The sequence below is a fragment of the Pseudopodoces humilis genome, chromosome 10, assembly GCF_049639895.1.
Source record: "Pseudopodoces humilis isolate 2021_Gansu_Grassland_sample_001 chromosome 10, ASM4963989v1, whole genome shotgun sequence".
NCBI classification, from domain to species: domain Eukaryota; kingdom Metazoa; phylum Chordata; class Aves; order Passeriformes; family Paridae; genus Pseudopodoces; species Pseudopodoces humilis.
Genome location: NC_142209.1, coordinates 17,348,962 through 17,369,545, shown reverse-complemented (window position 1 = coordinate 17,369,545; position 20,584 = coordinate 17,348,962). Strand labels below are relative to the sequence as shown.

Genomic DNA, 20,584 nt, shown 5'->3' with positions numbered 1-20,584 from the left:
AAAGATGCTGCTTCTACTCATGACGGAAGCCTTTTAGACAAATATTTACTCCATTTTGTTTCACTTCCTCTTACAAACTATGCATATGGTTTTGCTCCTCCTGATGACCTGGCCATGACAATGTGAATATTCTCCTCCTTTGTAGCAACAATGTAAATTGCATATACTGACAGAATTCCAGTAGATGCATATATTTGACCTTTTATCTTCATTTAAATGTGAGCAACTAAAAGTGCAGTTACTTCCCTTTGAAAATCCACTTTATCCTAAACTAAATTAATTGATTTTCCTTTGCAGAAGCTCAATGAAATTCCACTAGGAAAGTGTCACAAAGCTTCAGTTTGCTTCACAAGTCAAGTATTTCTTCATATTACCATGGAGATAAGACTGCTGGATTGGTAATGTAACTTTTCCTGAGACTTTCAGAAGCCAAAAATTTATAGCAGTATTGGGACTCCTTTTAACCATCAACATAAGGTAACTTGCAAAGGATTTTACTGAAATGTCTGACAAGTAGATAAAGTTTGATTGTAATTTAAATTAATCCCATTAATACAAATAGTTCTAACTGCTTATATTTCTTTGCTCCTCCACCAACAATTAGGGTTTTTCTGCTCTGTGTAGAGCTAGTAACAGGGCCAGAAAACCTCAGAAGCTGGCTTTCACATAGTGACCAGCTGACAGAGGATGAAATCAAGCTGCTTGGATAGGCAGCTAAAAAAAGAGCCACATGTTTAATTGTGCAACATCTTCTGTCATTTTATCACTTCTTTCTAACTCCACAGACAATTTTCTGAAGACATTTTACTCTTTCAGCACTTGATAGAAAAGATATCCTGTTCACAGGTTAAGTTTCTCTTCTGACAGTGAATATGTAGTTTCTATGATGATGAGCACAACAGAAATGTAGGCTGCTCAAGCACTTAGATTTGTGCCTACCACTTAGATTGGTTAAGGCAGAGAGGCATGCTAGTGATACGAAAATTCAGAGCTGGCCAGAAAACAGGAGGAATTTGACATATAAACCTTTCATTGTAAGGCTCTCAGATGTTGCAACATGAAGATAAGATATAATAAATGAAAGAGGTTAAGTAACAGGAATCCAGTGATAACTGTTGGAAAAACACATTTTCTGAGAAATAGTTTGCCATTCCTACAGGTTGGCAGCTTAAGTATGCAATTCTATCCCAAAGAAAATTTGTTGGTGTTTTTCTAGTCCTCAAAATGTGCAATTACTTTCTGTAAGCATGTCAGTCAATGGATTAGTAGAAATAATATCATAAAAATACTAAATACTAATAATACTAAAAATAATTTTTATCAACATTTCACTTTTGAGATTTAAATAAACTATGCACAATTTACTGTGCAAAATTACTTTCCAGAAGCAATGTAAACACACAAGTTTGGACAACTCCATTAGATTTCTGCATCAGAAAATGGGAGCCTTCTCCCAGATCCCACTAACACTGCATGCATTCTTTCACTTTATTTATTTAACCTGATTTACCCCCAGAGATGGTGCTGCAATACAATTCCTGTCACAGCTATATCTTGCAGTATATTGCATAGATTTGCTGCAGATGTGTGATCTTCTGTAACAATTTTAGCCACATGAATGTCAGCATGGCTTTGACATACTAACAAGCATCCATCCAGCAGAGGAATGTCTGAGGTTTATTATAGCAGTCTCTTCTTGAAAATCTAACCTGCCAAATAGATGTGGTCCCTGTGTTCCTTAACAAAGATCCTAATATTGGCTTTAAAAAACACCACTAAAGTATTGGCACATACATTTACATAATACGTAACACTGATACCTGCCTCAGTGTGGTGTAAAGCCCCATTTTATTGTGGTCTATGTTCTGCTCTCTTATGTTGTGCATCCCTTACTACAGAGCTTCCCAACAAGAAGGGGCCTCCTCATGAGCAAGTTACACTAAGCAAGGGGGACAGACTCCAGCTCTGCAGTTTTGGAACAATCACCCCGCAATTCCTACCTAACCACAGCTGGCAATACTGAATCTTAGTAAAATGGAGCTTGAGTTGTCAGGGAGCTTCTATAATACATGGAAAAACTCTGAAGCAGACATAAGGATCAACTTACTGGCTCTCCCATTGGTCCCCTGTCTCCTGTGGTTCCTGGAGGCCCAAGCAAACCCTGGAAGATTAAAATAAAATAAAAAATCATTGGAAAGAAGCTCCTTCATATTCTGAGAATGCCACCTCTTCTCTTGTTTTTGCTCAGACAGTAACTAACACAGAAACACTCAAGAAATATGTGCAGCCTTTTTTTCTGGTTGACATGCACTGACATATCATCAGCTTCTGCAGCAGGTGAGGGAGTCCTGAATAAGTCCTCCCTTAGTTTGTATTACATATGAATGAATCTTAGCTGAACCACCATTTACCAGTTCCATGTAATTCTCCTTAGAACCATGTGCTGCTTGTACATCCAAACTGCCCTCCAAGTTGTGTTTTAGATAATCAGCAAAGTTCACAGCACACTTTTCTCTCTGTTCAACCTTTCTCATAGCATTTCTGTCTCACACTGTCTTCTAGAAGCTGTAGCTGTAGGAGTAATAGATCAGTATCCTGTACTTTGCAATAAATGAGCTACTACACATCATTTCAGCCTGATGAGGTTTTGCTTCATTCATTTCTGTGTATATATATACATCTAAAAATTCTAGTGAATGAAGAGGAAATGAAAACCTTTTGTGTCAAAGGTAAGAGGCAACAAGCTCCTAAATCTGAACAGAAAAGGCAAGAGAAGTGTGGTGACAACCAACATTTTGAGTTTCAACTGCAGAAGAAAACCACCACCATTACGCTTTTTGTTTTTCTGCTTCCCTCTTTGTTGAAAAACCAGTACAAGTCGGACTGACTGATAACCTGCTTTGTAAAAAATGCCTCAAGTACAACACATTAGATTTCCATTCAAAGAAACACTAAAAGAAGGAATTTTCTCCAATACATGATATACATGTAAGCCATTTCTACATTTATCCCTACACTGATAACACATACCTACCCCAAAATCTATCAAAAAATTATTGTTCTATGTCACAACGACTTTCATCCTTAAGACTGCACTTCTGTTCCTGGTTCTTTGTATGAATAAATGCAAACTATCAGAGTTTTCCAGCTGCTCTGAAGTAGATAAACTTTCTCATACCCACGTGTCAAAGTATGAGATTTTCTGGATTATTTTTTGGTAGAAGTACTAGTGAATTTCATACTCACAAGTGCACCCTGATCTCCTCTCTCTCCTGGATTTCCAGCTTTACCCTGGTTAAAGAGAAATATCAAAAGACAATGCTGGCTTCAAATAATTTCCAAACACAGCTCAGAAATCAGTTACTGTGTTAAAGCTTACTACAAAGACTGGCTCCAATACTTACAATGAGCCCAGGAACTCCTTTCTTTCCTGGATCACCTCTTTCTCCCTGATAAATAACAAACAGTGTGTAAAGTCTACATACATTTGCTTGATCAGCTGCATACAGTTACTATGCTGGGTAACTACAGAACATGCAGATTCAGGCTTAGATGTGCTCATACTGTAAAAAAATAAGTACCTGGAAAAGGCAGAAATTTGCAAATCTCTTGGATTAAATTGAATTCTCTGTGGCTTCTGCCATGATGGACTGGGTTTTAAAATTATTTTCTTTTGTCTGTTATGGTCTACCTCAATGTTTTATATAGTACTGAGCAATGCAAAACTCACCTTAATACCTTCTGTTCCCAGTTCTCCTGGAGGACCATCGAGACCTCTTGGCCCCTGAATATTAAAGAAGTGATTTGAAATACTAATTATGCATTATTTTTGATTGTCATTAAGGAGATGTTACATAAGCTTTAGAAGAGGGGAAGCATTTTGTTAGCATGAAAACAAATTTTCATTGTGTGTCAAGTGTGAAATAAAGCTTCAAAGAAAAAAATAAGTTTCTGGTTTGTTAAATTTCGAATTTAAGAAGAAAGATTTTTTTGAAACGTATGTAAACAAAACATTCAGTGTCTCTGTTGGAGCCAGATGGCAGGCTGATATTTTCTGCTCTTTTTTTCATCCACCTTGTACTCATAGAACAGCAAGTACTTACAGGGATTTAGATGATCACTGTATATACAGAGTGCTTGCTTTTTAGCACATTGTAAGATGTATATGCAAGAATTAATCTTGCTAGTAAGAATCTAAAAAACGCAGATGAAGTTCTCCCACTGGTAAACCAGTTTGAGGCAAGATTAGAAGCAATTTATAATTGTGAACTATTGTGCTCTATTGTTAGGCTAAAATGCTTTTGTAAATTGATTTTTATAAGCAATTGATGAACAAAGACAACCTGTAACATTACTAATTATTTGTTTTATAATTGTTACATTACTAATATACATTACTGTAGCATAATTCAGCAAATACCTATTGCCAAAACATTCAGAGTTTTATTATTGAAGATTAGAAATCTAAATCCATTAGCTTACAAGCAAATGAAAAATTCTTAAATAGGTCATGAGCAAAACGGAAAATAATATTTTATCCATGCTGACTTAGGAGGTTATTTCCATAGTTCTAAAAACCATGACTGTTTAGGTATGGAACATTAAATTAAAACCAGTTAATAACAACTTATAACTAATGACCACTTGAAAGGAAGAGCTAGATAAGTATCAAGACAGGCTCTTTACAGATGTACACATTGGGAGGATGAGACATAACAGCTTTCCTGGTGGCATTTGGGCTGGCTGGCATCAGAGGGAGTTAGTACAATACTGTGGCAGTGCCCAGAGGAAACAATCTCCATTTCTATGGTGAATTTCTGTGTTGTAGAGACCCTTACCACCTTGGTAATGGTTTATAGTGAAGGACATTCAATCACAACTGATTTTCAGTCGTAAGACTGTTCTAAATGATGATAATAGTGGCTTGTAAAATGACTTTGTTGGAAGCACATCTGAGTTAATTAAATTCACTATCCCTGCAAAAATATCTGTGACTTCCATATCTCTCTTGAATATTTTGAGAAAAAACATACCAGAATTTGCTCTCTGTGACTTGGACTTATTGATCCACAGTAAAAATCTCTTGGAACATGTGGTGAGCACCCATCCACTTTTCTCTGGATGAAAAGTGAAAATGGCTGACTGGTAACTCAGGAACAGTGTGTATCCAGAATCATTTAGACTTTTCTCCTGAAATGAAAACCTCTCAGGAACAGGTCTTTCCTGTGAGCTGATCTATAACTACAACCCCTGGCAAAGCCAGGAGTATCCCATGAGAACTCATCTGTCATCATTTCAGCACTGCTACTTCTGGCCGGCACAAAGGAACACAGAAACCATAGGAAAAGGAGAAAGGGAAGGCAGGGAGAGCTGTATAAAATACTCTGTAGTTTGGGACACAGCTTTTTTGAGGCAATCCTTGGGCTAGTCTGGGCACCTTTTTTGTTTTGGTGTAAAAGCCAGGACTGAGCAATTACAGGCATATTTTTGGGCTAGAGAGGAAAAGAGGCTTCAGAAGATGACACTGAGCTGCCATGTGGCACTCAATGTGAAAGGTCCCAAACCAAACAATAATGAAGTCTATGGAAAAAAAAATCCATGACTTCAAGGCGCCCAGAGATTAGAAACAAAACACTAGAGGTGTTTTCAGAGGTGAAGGAGGCTTTTATAAAAACATTTATATTGGGACTCGTGTTAAGATTATGTAATTGGGTAACTCAGTTGTTGAATTACTATAGAGCATAATTCAAAAGAAAGCTAAACATCTTGATCAAATTAATTTCAGGTTCACTTTTTTCTGTAACTGCTATCTGTAACACACACAAAATTGGTTGTGATGAAAATTCAAGCAGATTTAGCAGGTTTATTGTTCCCTGATCTGAAATGTCTCAAGGAACAGGAGGAGAAGGGACAAGAAGAAATTGAGATGGAGTGAGGACAGCTCATTCAGCTGTGGGGATAGAAAGGACATAAGCTTAAGGAAGACCCATGGAGGAACCACCTATGGCAACATAAGGAATGGGGAAATTGAGAGTGTTTTAACTCAAAGTTAAGCAATTGCAGGATAGTTCTAGATTTTCTCAGACTTTTTAGGTATGTGATATGTCATTTCTAGTTCTGCATTCTCCACAGGACTGACCAGAGGACAGAATCTCAAGATAGAATATTCAAGGAAGAAAAAGGACATGTGTTCATTTTACAGATTTATGTAATAAGGAAATGCCCTTCTAGGTTTTATCTTCTACCATTAAGAATTACCAGATAAATTCTTTCAACACTTCTGACATAACTTTAATCATAAAGAGTATCATAGCTTGCAGTTTGAGAAACAGGCCTGTCAGGAGACAGCACAAGATTCTCAGTCCATGTCATGCACATAACACACCAAAACCTCTCTGGCACTCACACAGATCTCCATTTCAATGGAGTTCACCTTGGCAGCCCATGACAACTGATCTGATCACTAACAGTTAAGCGAAAAAGTCTGCGGTTTAAAACACCTATCTTCTACTATATAACTGTGAATTGAAAACAAAGTAACAGAAAGCAACATGATCCTCTGGGCCATGCCTTCCTTTAGCCAGCCACAGAACAAAGGGCAGGAATCCAAGGGAAAGGCAATTTAATATCCTGACAAAAGGACACAATAACATTCCAATAAATAGTATGGTGTGACTCCTTATTGGCACAGATGAATTGGATTGTACAATTTCTTACTATAGCTAGTACAGAATGAGAGATATACTTGATTTGCCTGCTGTTATTTAAATTAGGTTGCAACAGAGCTGGGGAGTGAGACTGCCAAACAATTGCTACTATTTTTTGCTTTGGCATGGGTTCAACTCTGCTTCTGAAATGGAACAGTTTACACTAAAAGCTCTAGTATGATAATCCAAGGAAAGTTCATCTAAGAAGGTAAAAAGCACAAATCAATGTTTTTTGTTCTTTCTCATCCTGTCTCCCAAATACCAGAAAAGTGAAAATAACACAAACACAATATATAGCTACTTCTCTTTCTTGGTGGCTGACATGGGAGAATATTAGAAAACATCAATTTAGTCTCACTTCCTTCAAACAATTAAGAGAGACAAACACATTCAGCTATCAATGTACCACCAAGCACACTTGGATGCTTGTTTCACAAGTGCACACAATTTGCTAAGTTCCATATTCCCTGCTGTAAGAAGTACAAAAGATATCGCTCATTAAAACAAAGCATAGATGTCCTCAGGCACCTGAGGTTCTTCATGCCAGTACAGATGTCACTAAACCAGGGACAACCCTACTACCTTCTAGAGACAAGAGCTGCTGTTGCCTGTCCCCAAATTTACAGATGTTCACTATGCCATTTATCTGCATTTTCAAGTCTAAATTTCATGATCTGCATTCCAGGAAAGTAAGAGCAGAAAAATTTTATCTTTTGAGCTTTAAAACACCAAATGCCAATCTGAAGAATATTAAATGCTAAGAACTTTAGCACCTGTTGGGAATTTTGCTTAGGTAACACTTATGAAATGAATCTAATGATACAGAAACTCTTCCTCTCAAACTAGAAGCTACAGTTTTATTAGTCCAAGATTATGGTATGAACTGAAAGCAGCACCAGTCTCTGACACTGTGGTTTACTTCATGCATTAGCAAACAAAGACTACAAAAGATCATGCAATGACTCCATGGCTGCTTGCACTGCCAGGCTTCCAGACTAATGCATTTCTTCCTTCTGGTCATGGAAAGAAATACTTTCTCCCACAAATTGATACTCTCACCCTCAGTGTCATTCTGTCATTGAAGTATCTACAAAATGGGGCTCTCCCTCTGTGTTTTCATGAGGTTAACACTAAAAAATAAAGTGTAATAAACCTTCCATACAATTCTAGCCAAGTGCATCAAGTCTCAAGCATGAGCTGAGGAAGCTCTGTGCTAGTGCTGTGTTCAGTGGCATATTTCTTGAAACCCCCCAAGAGTGAGATACTCCATAGACTTCTAGCCAGCCTGCCTTCAGCTGGCCAGAACTCCTGGGTGTACTGGACAGTGAACAGCTGGACACTCTCAGACAGAAGTTAACTGCTGGGTAATCTTGGATGCAAAACCATTGCTGAAAGGTCCAGAATTTATGAAGTGAAGGAATTCTATTCCGTGACAGTGCACCAGTAGAGGGTCAGTGCTTCTAAGACTTCCCACAGATTCCAGCTGTAAAGACAGGATATGTTCTTGTTTCCATACACAATGAAGGGAAATTTCCATATGCTTCCATTTAACTTCTCTATCTGACTGTGGTATGCATTTTCTGAGGCCCTCCACAGAGAGCTCAGGGTTCTGGCACTTCTCTTTCTGAATCCAGTGATGACAAACCCCAGGTTTCAGGGCACCTCAGATATTTTCCTTATGTGAGATTCCACTTTTGGTCTGATATTTTGATCTTGAGAGCAGATAAAATTCTCAGTGACTTCAGTGGGAGTTTGTTCTCAGAGCCTGAGGACCTGGATCTGTTCTGAGACCCTCTTTCATGAGACATTCCCTGTCATGCTGGGTAGAGGCAAAGGCATAAACCACAATTCCAAAATGAGACTTTCGCAGAGCTTGGGATAATTGGGCTTTATTTTGAGTGATCTTTAATTATAAACACTGTACTCCATGATGTGCTGCCAAAATCATAGAGACATATTTATCAGGAATAAATGGAGCTGTGAAGACACACTGGTCCAGCCACTGGTATGAGCTGTGCAAGTTTCTTAGGAATCCTGGATATACTGTCAAACTGGTAGGTGAGGTGAGAGACACTTCATTGATGTGGACTTTGGATTAGTGTTTTGTATACAGTGAGAAAATGGTTTCCATTTCCCTGATAAAAATGAAATGGGAATGACAATCTAACAAGGGAAGGTTCAAGATTCTAGGACACAGTATCTGCTGATTACACTTCTTTCCTCAAAACTGGGTTTGAGAGATTTTGTTCCATTTCCAAAGAATTAAATGCAGTTAAAGAAAATAGTCCTTAAAACATTGAAATAGCCCAGTTGTAGTTATAAATGACGACTTTTGCATGTTTAGGTGTACAGAAAACAGTCAGATGGTGATCTAGGTTCTAGCTTTGCTCTCAGTTGAAACCAATGGCAAAGCCCATTGCACTCTGAGAATAAATAAAGATTCATATTGTTTCCTACATGGAAATACAAGTATAATCAATCTGATTTCAATACAAACAAGTTGAGACCAGATGACAAAGGGAGCAGCTGTAAATGGGTTATACTTCAGATTTATATTTGCAACACACTACTCTCTGCTCTAAGTAACATGAAGGAGCAATAGTACTTACTCTTCTTCCCTTAGGTCCCTGTGGCCCTGATGGTCCTCGTGCTCCTGAAGGTCCCTACACATCAAACAAACTTATTATTCATTGTCTTCTAAACACAGATTCTTGAAAATTACAAGGCTTATGCACCTTGAGCAACAGTCAATGCAAGAAATGCAAATCAATCACTTTCACTCATGGTACAAATTAATTAATCATGTTTGTACAATTTATGTAGAAAAATCTAATTAATAGACTCTATGTAACATTATTTTTACAAAACACTGATGTGATTGTTGGATGGATTACTTGTGTCTATTATCCCAAAATTTTTAAAAGAGATCTGCATTTCAGCAACATTATGTTAAAAAGTGAGAATATTTTCTGATAAAAGGCTCAGTTTTTATCTGTATCGAAGACCCATGCTAGACAAATTATAAAAATTATAAACAGCAGATTAGAATATAATTTATTTTTATTAACAATGAAACTAAACACATAATTAATATATTTAAACTATATTAGGCACCAATAAATTTTAAAAATATTATGCAGCTATTAAGCATCTTTCCAAAATTCTATTTCCCTACTTGTGTCAATGGAGTGATTTTTAAATGGATGAGTAAATCATATAATTACTTTTCCTGTTTCTCATAGATCATCCTAGCAATGAGCAAGTGAATACATTCTGTCTGGATGGGTACATTTTCGTGACAGTTTTACAGACTGCAGTACAAACTAGAAACTATTCTTAGCTTCAGCAAAGGTAAAAGACAATTTGAAAATAGCTCATTCTATGTCAAACCAAAGCACCCCCCTATACCTACAGGTAATCCTTCTGGCCCCACAGGTCCAGGGCCTCCTGGAGGTCCTGGATAGCCCTAGAATTAAAATAAACATAGAAAAGACAGTATAGTTTTATCTAAATTGTTATTATAGTAACCATAATAAATCCAGTTACTTACCTGAATAACTGGAGGTAAGTTAATAAAATATTTAATTTTGCAAAATTTGTTCCCAAAATTTTGTTTGAAAACTAAATGCTTAATTGGATATCTTTTAACCATTAAAACAGCCTAGGAAGCTTTCCTACACACAGACACTAGCTGGCAGAGATGTACTGAAACAAAAGATGTTGAGATCTAAATGAATTTCAAATTCCTCTTGAGAAGGCTGTGACAGTGGGAACAGAAAGTGGGCACATCCTGGTGTGGGCAGATCTGGCCAAGACCAAACGCCAAGAACAACTCTTGTCTGGGGACTGCAATGACTTACTATTGGGAAAGGTTCTTTCTGCCATGACTTAAGTGGATTTATCTATGGCAATAAGCATTAATAACAGTCCAAGAAAAGTAGTTGATAAGACTGGATACTATATTAATAAATCCTTGTTTATTAACCTCCCTAATCAGAATTTTTTCATGGATTAAAAGCAGCCAGTTGAAGGTAAATCTAGATTAAAGGGATTTAATGAAGGACAGAAAGCTTTAAAAGTCATTGGCTCTGCATCGATCACTTAGGTGGTTTGCAGTCTCAGGGTACTTGATCTCTTCCTTGCTAATGGATGCCCAAAGAGTAATTACTTGAAATACATAATATCCTTGTCCATGGCAAGAACACACTGCACCACGCTCAGGCCCACATCTGCAGTTTCTGTGTAATGCCATGGAGATTTCAGCCCTGCCAACCACACCAGTGTCAGAGGGAGCAGGATGCAGCACCTACCACGTTACATAAACTGCCCATCCTCTCCTTGCAGTTAAACCTTTAAGTGCTCTCTGTACACTCTGGAGCTTCCACAGTGCTAGCTGGCAAGCACACAAGCAAGCCTTAAGCATGTTTCCTAGAGAACGTGAACAAGAACATGGCCATGGGCACATGTGTACAGCCTTTCATTTCTGTACCCCATGGCATGGGCTCTGGGCTGCATGAAGTGCTGTGTCCTGCTTTAGGACAAGTGGTGCTCTCAGGAAGCCAGTCCTCCCATGAGAGCGGCAACCAGGAGCTGTTTGGGAAGTGCTGGGAAGTAGAATTAGAGGTGATGCTAGTTACTAGTCTCTACTAAAATAACTTGGGTTACCCCAGTTTACAAGGAAATGGTTATTTTACTTTCCCTCCTTTTAATTTATTAATTAAATATCCTTTATTAAGGCTGCTTAGAGCATTTTTTCAAAAATGCAGTTGCCCTGCTGTTTCATTCAGCAGATCACTTTGCAATATCACTGTTACAGAGGGGCTAAAGCTATACAATAAAACTTTGTAGGAACTATGCATCATAAATGCTACTCTCCCATAAGGTCTGCACAGCCAGAAGGGTGAGAACTTATTACTGTTTTGGAGACTGAAGTGCATTTATAAGTAACATAATTGTGGATTTTATATTACTTGTAACTTACCATGAAACCTTTTTCTCCAGGAGAACCTACAGGTCCTGGACTGCCTCGCTCTCCCTTTAACAACAACAAAAAAGAAGAAAACCAAAAGAACACTGAATATTCTTCACCTTTTTCTATGTCCACTGAGCATACATTGCAGTGCATCACACTACTGGTTGAGAGACTGCCCTTCAGAAACAGTGCAGAGACATTTTTAAACTTCTTTTTTTTAATTCCTACATTCCTTCCTCCTACAAACCTATCCATCTTTTGAAAAAAATGATAAAACTGAGTTTTTTTTGTCTTCTGTTTTCCTAGAAGACTGAACAAGAGGTTTGACTACATCAGTGTCTGAGAACTTCTAGAAGATATGTTTTCTCTGAGTTGGGTGCATCATATTTATAGTATGTTCCTTAATCCATAAAATTCAGGACAGCAAACAAAGAAAAAAGAAATTTTTTTGCTCTCTTCCTCTTTTCTTCAGTATGTGTTAGGAAAGCAGAAATCTAAAAGGAAGGCCACCCCTTCAGCAGCTGCTGAAGCAACTTGGGTAGGGGAAGCAGGAAGGGTCTCTTTCTGGTCTTCCATATCTTTTCACTTGTCATTCATGTCACATCAGCCCAAACATCAGATTTAGCTGTAGATTATCCTCAGAAGATTACACTTTTATTACAAATAATGCACATGACACAGTAATAACACTATATTTTGCATACTGTAATTATGGTGGAAATACATTTGTTATTTAAATCCACATAGCATGTTTACCTTGCACTACTTAGTCCATAAGAGAGCAAGAAAATAAATTCTATAGAAACAGCATAGCAGTGACAATTACTGCACTGTGAAGAAGCTTCCTTCCCTTTGCTGATGACAAATTAATTAGTCTTTTACTGCCTTTCCCCTACTAGATAAACTAGCAGCAGTACCACAAGGTAAGCTTTCTTGGGCCAAGTGTAATTACAAAGAACAAGAATCCTTTGACATGAAATTCTCAGATGATATTATGACTAAAGCCATATGAGATTTGTCTAAATCTAAAGCAGGGCTTTCCACTGATGTATTTCCTTTCACAGATTATATAAATTATAATCAGATTTTAATAGAATTCCTAATAGTACATTAAGAGTTTCTCAATAAAATATCTAAATAGCAGACACCAGTTTAGGTGAAATAATTCAGCCTTGCAGGAAAGAAATACAAATGATGCTGCATCATTCTGACAATTACGATTTTATCATAATTGAAGCTGACATGCAGTCCAGTAATACTTTCCTGTTATTCAGTTTAAAATACTTCACCTAAATAAAACCATGTCAAATACACTTAAGCTATTTATACTGTTCTAGTCACGTTGAGTCTGCCAAACTTTGCTTTCACCAACACAACTGTTACTGCACAGCAGACAAAACTCCATCTTGTATTTTTTATGCAGTTAATATATACAGCCGAATTTTACCTTTCTACTTTTGTCTTCATTATGTAGTAGTGAAAAACCAGTGAGTACTGTATAAAACAAGTATAATTAATGCCAGTTTCTCTGAAACAGTAGCAGTATAGTAAAGGGATATAAAAGTAAGGTATCAAATCTATCAATTCTAAATTAACTATGAGGTAAAATCAAGAATACAGATACACACCTCAAATAAGAACATTTGGATTACCAGTTATTATACCCCTGTGCTCTGAAACAGCTACAGGAATTTTAGCTCTGACAGTGGTCAGTAAATGATCTCTCACCAGTACTTTATCACCCCAATGGTTTTCAAAGCTGCCGAGTAGTCAGATACACGATTATACCTTTTCACCAAGGCTTCCAGATGGCCCAGCTTCTCCAAGTAAGCCAGCTGATCCCTGTTTAAAAAGAAAGCAGGCTTTTACTTGCATGATGTCTATACTAGTTCATGGTCAGCAGCTCTCCAGCAACAGAGCAGGGCCCATTTCTTCATCACAGAGAGCTCCATGTCTGTCTAAGTGCACCTGGGGAAAGTGAGGGCTGCACGAGTTAGCTTGGCTCACAGTCCAGGCAGAAGGAGCCCTGCATCTCGGCACACCTACTGCAAATAGCTACTGCCAAAAGGCAAATTGCATTAACTTCTTCACAATACTATCCTACCAACTTAGATCTGCCACTGAGCTCAATCTTCCACTGCTAAAAGCTTTACAAACATACAAATAAAGGGGATAATTGCTCTGCTAGTGCTTCAGTCTGACCACAAATTTCAAAGGGAGTGAATTCAGTGGAACAAAGTAAAATGCATTCAAAACAAAAATTATATTGTATCAGGTGTTGTCCGAATTTGCCCCTCAAGAGTAGTAGCCCCAAATGCCTTTGAAGTCAGAGCATTAGAGCCCTTCAGGCATTCAAAAATGAATCTCCTGAGGCTCTCTCACAAATTTCCACTGAATAGAACAAGTATGACTATATGGGATGGGAAACATGAGAGGAAAATTACTTTTAGAAATCTTATTCCCGGTGCTTACAATACCTACTTTATTATGAAAACTAAAAGAAATAGAAATTATGGTGCAAGGTTCCAGTTGTGAAAAATATGACACATTTAGCTTGAAGGAAAAGCAGGAAGTGCCCAGTGTACATTGCATGACTGCTCTTGGAACATGGCAGAAATGTGGAAGCTCCCAGTAGTAATATAATACACAACTCTACAATGTCTGTCACACTTTAAAAAAGAAAAAAAAAAAAAAGAAAGCTATGTCAATTCACATGTTGGCATTGCCATCTTTATGTGTGTAGGAAGGAACAGCATTAGCATTAGTAGCACAACATTGTCATTCAAGTGATATTTAAAAAAAAAGAAAGCACTACTTTAAAATAATAAAAATGCAGCCTTTATTTGTATAACTTGAATACAGTTCAGCCTCAAGTACTTTAACAGAACAGGTGCAAAACAAGTAGAGATTTTATGATTACTTGCTCTCTTGGACTGCTAGCTACACTGGGAATCCCACAGTTTAAACATATTGCAATGAGCCAATGATACAGTTACCTTTGAGGCTGACAATACTGGCACAAATTTCTTTATGGAAGGAACTAAAGAGATAAGCAGGCATCTCTATGGCTGCTGGGCTGATATATTATGTGTGGGAACTGGTGTATTATATGTCAGAACTGAGATGTCTCTTGCCTTGGCAACAGCCAAAGATGGGTCCTGGTGATATTGGCACTGAGGCAATGGCCCAGACGTCACTGGCAGCAATGAGGGACTTTTGTGATGAATTCTGAGAGTGAGAGCTCCCAGTCAGAGCCAACAGCAGGCCTCAGTAGCAGGCAGAAATCTTTATGAGACAAAGAATTACCCTGTACTCTTGCTTATCAAGGTAAGAGGTGTGGGGTACAGTTTCAAAATGCTAAATACTAATCACTTTGATTCCCTTATTCCAGAAAGAACAGGAGACATAATTAGAGCCAAGGTGAAACTCAGACCTATTCTCTTTCCACAGAGACACTCCTGATCTTTCCTCCAATGCCATGCTGTTTACAGGACTGAAGATGCTGATCAGAAAGATGGGGAACTGTGCCTTGCCCCAGCAGTGAACCATTTAATATACAGCCTCTGATCAAGTTCTCCTTTCAATTCAGAAGTACTGCCTTCCTGACTTGGATGCTCTGGGCTGAAAGAGCAGAAATGACTAGGAAGCAGTGACTGTGAATATGCTATTGTATTCCCTAGCACATGGCACCTTCCAGAGTGAGGACAGAAGCTGGATATTAAATAGAAAGTTTCCTATACATTAGCTATTCCTTGAAAGTAGTTAAGAAAATTTACAGCAAAAACACTAAGAAGGTTGATACAAAAGATGTAAAAGAAACTTGGCATACCTGGAATTGGATATCTATGGAAAGCAAAGCAATAGTCAAGATGACTAGAAGTGAAGCCAGTGAAATCCTAAAAGCAACAGGGATGTCAGAAAGTATGTAGGGGAAAGAAATTCATGACAGGTTAACTAAATGCTCTTCCACCCCTCTATTCAAAACAGAGGTCAAGTATCTGAGACTGAGAAAATGCTAGGACTGGTATGCACAGAGGCAAGAGAGCCAAAAATCTTAGGAATATAATTTTGAATTTTCAAACAATTAGTAGCATTCAGTGAAAAGAAAGTACAGAGAGCAAAATATCTTGTTCTGTTAACAGTGAGTTACCATAAAGTGATGTTTTCCTTAAATCATTCCCTACAGACTTTCTGTAAAATCACGTGGCTCTTAAAATCCCAGATTTGGACTGGTTTGTTATAAAGAGCTACTAGGACTGGATTGAAGCTTCAATTCGCTCTCCATCTTATGTAAGAAAATGAATACAGTCCAAAGCAGATCTGTTGAAGCAATGTCTTCCAGCATCCCTTCAATCCTCTGGAATTCCAAATATAAAACTGAATGTATTAGAAAACAAAAAAGTGAAGCAAAAATCCTGAAGTGATTAAAAAAAAGAAATCAGCAACTTATTAAAAAAACAGTCATCAACTTTCATTTACAAGGATTTGTGTAAAAGTCTCCAGTGACAATAACAGCATAATAACAGCATTTTAGAAACCTCCTTGTCAGGAGCATTTTGTGGAAAATGAATCAGAGACCAGATCTCACAACTAACACATGCCTGAGAAAGACAAAAACTTCTTGCCAGGGCATATACTCCGTGTTAGAAACTGGACTGTAGTTGAGTAATTGAAAACACATTGAACACTTAATGCAAACCCAAGTATAGAGTAATTCATTGAAAAATCTGGTAGTGAGAAATGAATGTACAGCTGGTTCCAAACATTCCCATGGCAGCAGTTACCTGCCAGGCTGTACTTTCATGTGTTCTTCCATGATAATTGAAAATTTTCCAATCCAGTACTATTTCATTTGAAGTTCAGCATTCTCAAATATTTTTATTCAACATTCATTTAATGAGATACCATAATAAATATAACATAACTATCTTGTCACAATAACACTTTTTTATTAATTTTCTGTCTCTTGGGAAAGCTACTTGGTAATCCACCAGAGGTGATAATCTGAGTGAAAATCTGTGATTTGCTACAGCCAATGGAGGAAGTGAATAAGAGCAGAGATGCACCATATTTGTACCTTGTAGCTGATATTTCACTCAGTTTTTTAAAGAACTCAAAAATTCAACTACCTGAATATTTGAAAGGCAAAATGTACTGACACCAATCACCTAATCTACATCAGTTTCAAGACAAAAATAAATGGATTAAATTTTGCTTCTAGTGGGAAGTAGGGTAATTCTGTTTGATATCACTTGTAGAGGAATGCATTTAAGGGAAGCTGCCTGACAAAGTAGGGGTAGGATGTGCTCACTGACAAAACCTTGGAAGCTAAACTGCAGATATCATGTGCAGGTACTATTCCTCTAACTGAAACCAAATGATAAGAAGAACCACTAGCAAAAAATCCTTCGAGAAAAATGAGCAACAGCTTGATAAAGCTAACCTCTAGGTACAGTAACCTCTTCCTCCCCTCTCCTCAGCAGGAGCTATAATATATCAGGTCATCTAGGGTAAAAACCAAGAAGCACAACATAAGATGCAGAAGTATCTTTATTGCCATTCACTGTTTAGTCCTTCATAGAATTTACAATAATCTCTATCCAACTGCTTTCTGACAGCAGCTGAAGCAGTTCCTTCTTTGGAAGCCTTTGGCAATGTCCCATGCATTCACCAAAGTTAAAAAAAAAAAAAGGCTTTCCTCAATTGGCTTATCTTCTGACCTATGGTTTAAAGTTCTCTTTTCTACATCCTTGAAGCCCAGACTTTTCAGGATAATTCAAACTCCTTCTGTTGAGCATCCTGAACACATTAGTCAAAGTTAACTTAATCTTTTCTTCAAGCAAAAGTAATTGCAGTTTCCATTCTCCCTGAATTACGCATCCCTGATTTCTAATCCAGCTAATTTTTACCTCTCTGAAAGATGTGGTAATTGCTTTATGTTAATTCTTCCCAAAAGCAACTCAGCTATAAGGCACATGGCCTGACTGCAGTATTTTATTGCCATTCACAGACTCCTGCAGACTGACCATTTGCAGTCTGCTCTGGAGCTGCCATCAACAGCCTGAACATCACTGGTTTTCCTTTGCTGCATTGTAAGGGTTTTTTTTCATGGCAAAGCACTTTTTATTTCAGCTTGGTTTCCTTCTGTTGTTTCAAAAACTATGTGCAACCAGAGAAATTTGCTGACATGTAATTTCTGAAGATTATTTTTCCAGGATTTGTGCTCATGAACTCTGCCTTTTGACACCAGTTGCACATACTACAGCTGACAGTTCTACCCTTGTACTCTGTCTCAATGTGTGTATAAATGCCAAGGATTTCTAATCCAGAAGTCTACAGGCCGAATTTCTTTAACAGAGGTAGCAAGGAAAAATAAGAATTAACTTGCACTTAGTCATTTGGAGTGGCACAGCCTGGGTAAACACTAGCATTATCAAACACTAAAAGAATCCCGGAAAACAACTGTTTTAAGTTCAGATGAGTTCTGAATAATTCAATAAATAATTTTCTTAAATCATCCCTGACATTTCAACAAACAGATCATTTGTATGAGATGCTTAAAGTTAGTTTCAAATATTTGCACTCCATCACTGAACAGCATCTTATCTAAGCATAAAAAAATCCAGTTGCATATGTCAGCAAAACCAGATTTTCCTCCTCCAAAATGTGGGGGGAATTTTCTCAGTAGCTGAAGGGGTTGTTTCTTTTGGCATGGCTTCCAAAAGATTTTGTCTCATCAGCAGTGTACATTTGCTCTGTCTGCTGTTCCCTTGCTTCTCACTATCTTAACCAATCCCTCTTCAATTGGACTTGATGGTCCTGCAGTTAACCAAATATCCTGCAGCAAGGAGCAGCTGCTGGATTCTGCCACGGCTCAGGGCTCTGCTGAACCAAGCAGCCTCCCTTATCTGCCTCCCTTCCCCTTTAAACAAACACAACACATGCTGTAGCCAGAAAAACAGCTTTTGTTGTAAGGCTTGGTTAAGGAATAGTATCTGAAGTCTGATTTTAACCACATTCCTGATGTGTGTCATTTAAGCTTACGAGCACAGCAAACATTTTATAAATTTACTCTGTTTCCACAGTGGACAAACATCCAGAAATATTTTGGCAGAAATGTGCTCTGAAGAATCAGCAGCTTCATGTGATCTAAGAAATATTGTGGCTTCTAGCCTATTGACAGATCTGTATTTCAGCACATATTACACTTTACTAGGCTGATAAAACAAGTGTTACAGTCCATTCTCTTGCTCTTGAAATTTCCCTGCTTGTGCAGAGTTTCCATCTGTACTTTTCTAAGCAGGTATTAAATAGGAGCCGAGAAAGCTGCTACAGAAAAGGAATAACTATTTTCAGCAGTGGCAGATGTTTTAGTGAATGACAGGAGATGAATGATATGAAGGAAAGCAAGCAGATTGAAATAAACAGAAAAAAAAATATTGGTAGAACCTTTGGTATCAATAGCAGACAGGCACATGTGGTCATGGCATAATTTGCTGTGAAATCAGCATTTACAGGATTTATTATTGCAAAATTGACTCCTAGCTTATTCAGGAAATGCGCTATTTCTCATTTGGAAAACTGGAATGCTGTGATGGATTCTCCATTGCTAAAAAACAGTATAATATATTTTAACCATGGACTTAAAAATATGTGTTATAACCTGTAATTTGAAGAAGTCTGTCCATAGAGATAATGAATAGAAATGAAACAGAAAACCATAGACAAGCCAAAAAGGAAAGCTGGTAAGGTTGTGGTGCAGAAGGGAGAAGCCAAATACACAGTACTTTTTAGACATTGGGCTTATTTTCAACTTCTTAGCAACTTACTTTTCCCTTTGCCTTTACTATCAAATAAACTGTACAGTAGTTGCACTTTTTTTACTGCTATTTGTACAATTCATCTTTGTATTTAGCGTCACCAAGCACCTGGTAGCACACAAACTCCACAAGGCATCAGTAAGGACAAATGCCTTACTCCATACCTTTTTTTGACTCCATCTCAAAATCTGTCCCAGCGGTTGGTAGCACTTGTACTTTGCTTTTGCACTTTGTTTTTCAAACTTTCTTCTGTTTTTCAAACTTTTTGTTTGTTTGTTTTGTGTGTGGCATGTTTGATTCCAGAGATGTTCTCACGCCACCAGAGCCAATACTGAATAGCAGGGAGGGGATTTATCTGTGAATTAAGAAGTCCATACTCTATGTGCACGCCAAGGGAAAGAGAAATTACTTATTACAAACAGAAGCTGTTGAGAAGCTGGAAGCAAAATCTGTGTCCAAAGCATACAGAAGTGAATATTTTGCATCAGGACTCATGTCTGGAAAAGCATTTTCTGCATATGAGAGAAAACATCTTCTTCCTGTTAGTACTTTTCAATTATTTTTGGAAAAGTTTGACAGTTGCAGATTGCAGTGGTGAATAAGGTGAAGGAAAGGGGTTTTGAAAGGTCTAAGAGTGAGTGTGCTTGTGTCTCCTCTTGGTGTTTCACCCCTGGCCTCTACAATAACAAAATATGTATTATCCCCCTAAAGATCATGTAGTGGGCACTGGTCCTCTGCTGCCAGATAATGCAAAGGCAACAACAGATCAAGGGCCTATGAAGCTCATTTGATTAGATACATGTACATAAATTAGAAGACATTCTACAATCCACAGCTAAAAATAAGAAATATTTATCAGTAACTTAGAAACTATTTCAGTTTTCAGGTATCATGTGCCATCCTGTATCACATGTAAATTCTCCAAATATCACAAGTGGGAAACGGTAATTAATGATGGGCTATAATTACCTTTCTTTATAACACTGTAACAGGGCTGCAACATCCCCTTCTTTGGCATAGAAAATACTATTTAATTCTTGCAGCTTGACCCTGACTACAATTAGGTAACTGTTCATACAAAATAT

General features: G+C 37.6%; 1 protein-coding gene across 3 annotated transcripts in view; it reads right to left on the bottom strand.

Moving 5' to 3' along the window:
* COL24A1 (collagen type XXIV alpha 1 chain) overlaps positions 1-20,584 on the bottom strand; it is a 126,145-nt gene that overhangs the window by 31,509 nt on the left and 74,052 nt on the right. For all 3 annotated transcript variants that reach the window (XM_088060537.1, XM_088060538.1, XM_088060539.1), the window contains 8 exons: positions 13,468-13,521; positions 11,689-11,742; positions 10,120-10,173; positions 9,317-9,370; positions 3,731-3,784; positions 3,405-3,449; positions 3,247-3,291; positions 2,108-2,161 (listed from right to left, as the gene is read on the bottom strand). In XM_088060537.1, coding sequence (XP_087916663.1) covers positions 2,108-2,161; positions 3,247-3,291; positions 3,405-3,449; positions 3,731-3,784; positions 9,317-9,370; positions 10,120-10,173; positions 11,689-11,742; positions 13,468-13,521 — 414 coding nt within the window. The remainder of the gene's footprint in view (positions 1-2,107; positions 2,162-3,246; positions 3,292-3,404; positions 3,450-3,730; positions 3,785-9,316; positions 9,371-10,119; positions 10,174-11,688; positions 11,743-13,467; positions 13,522-20,584) is intronic.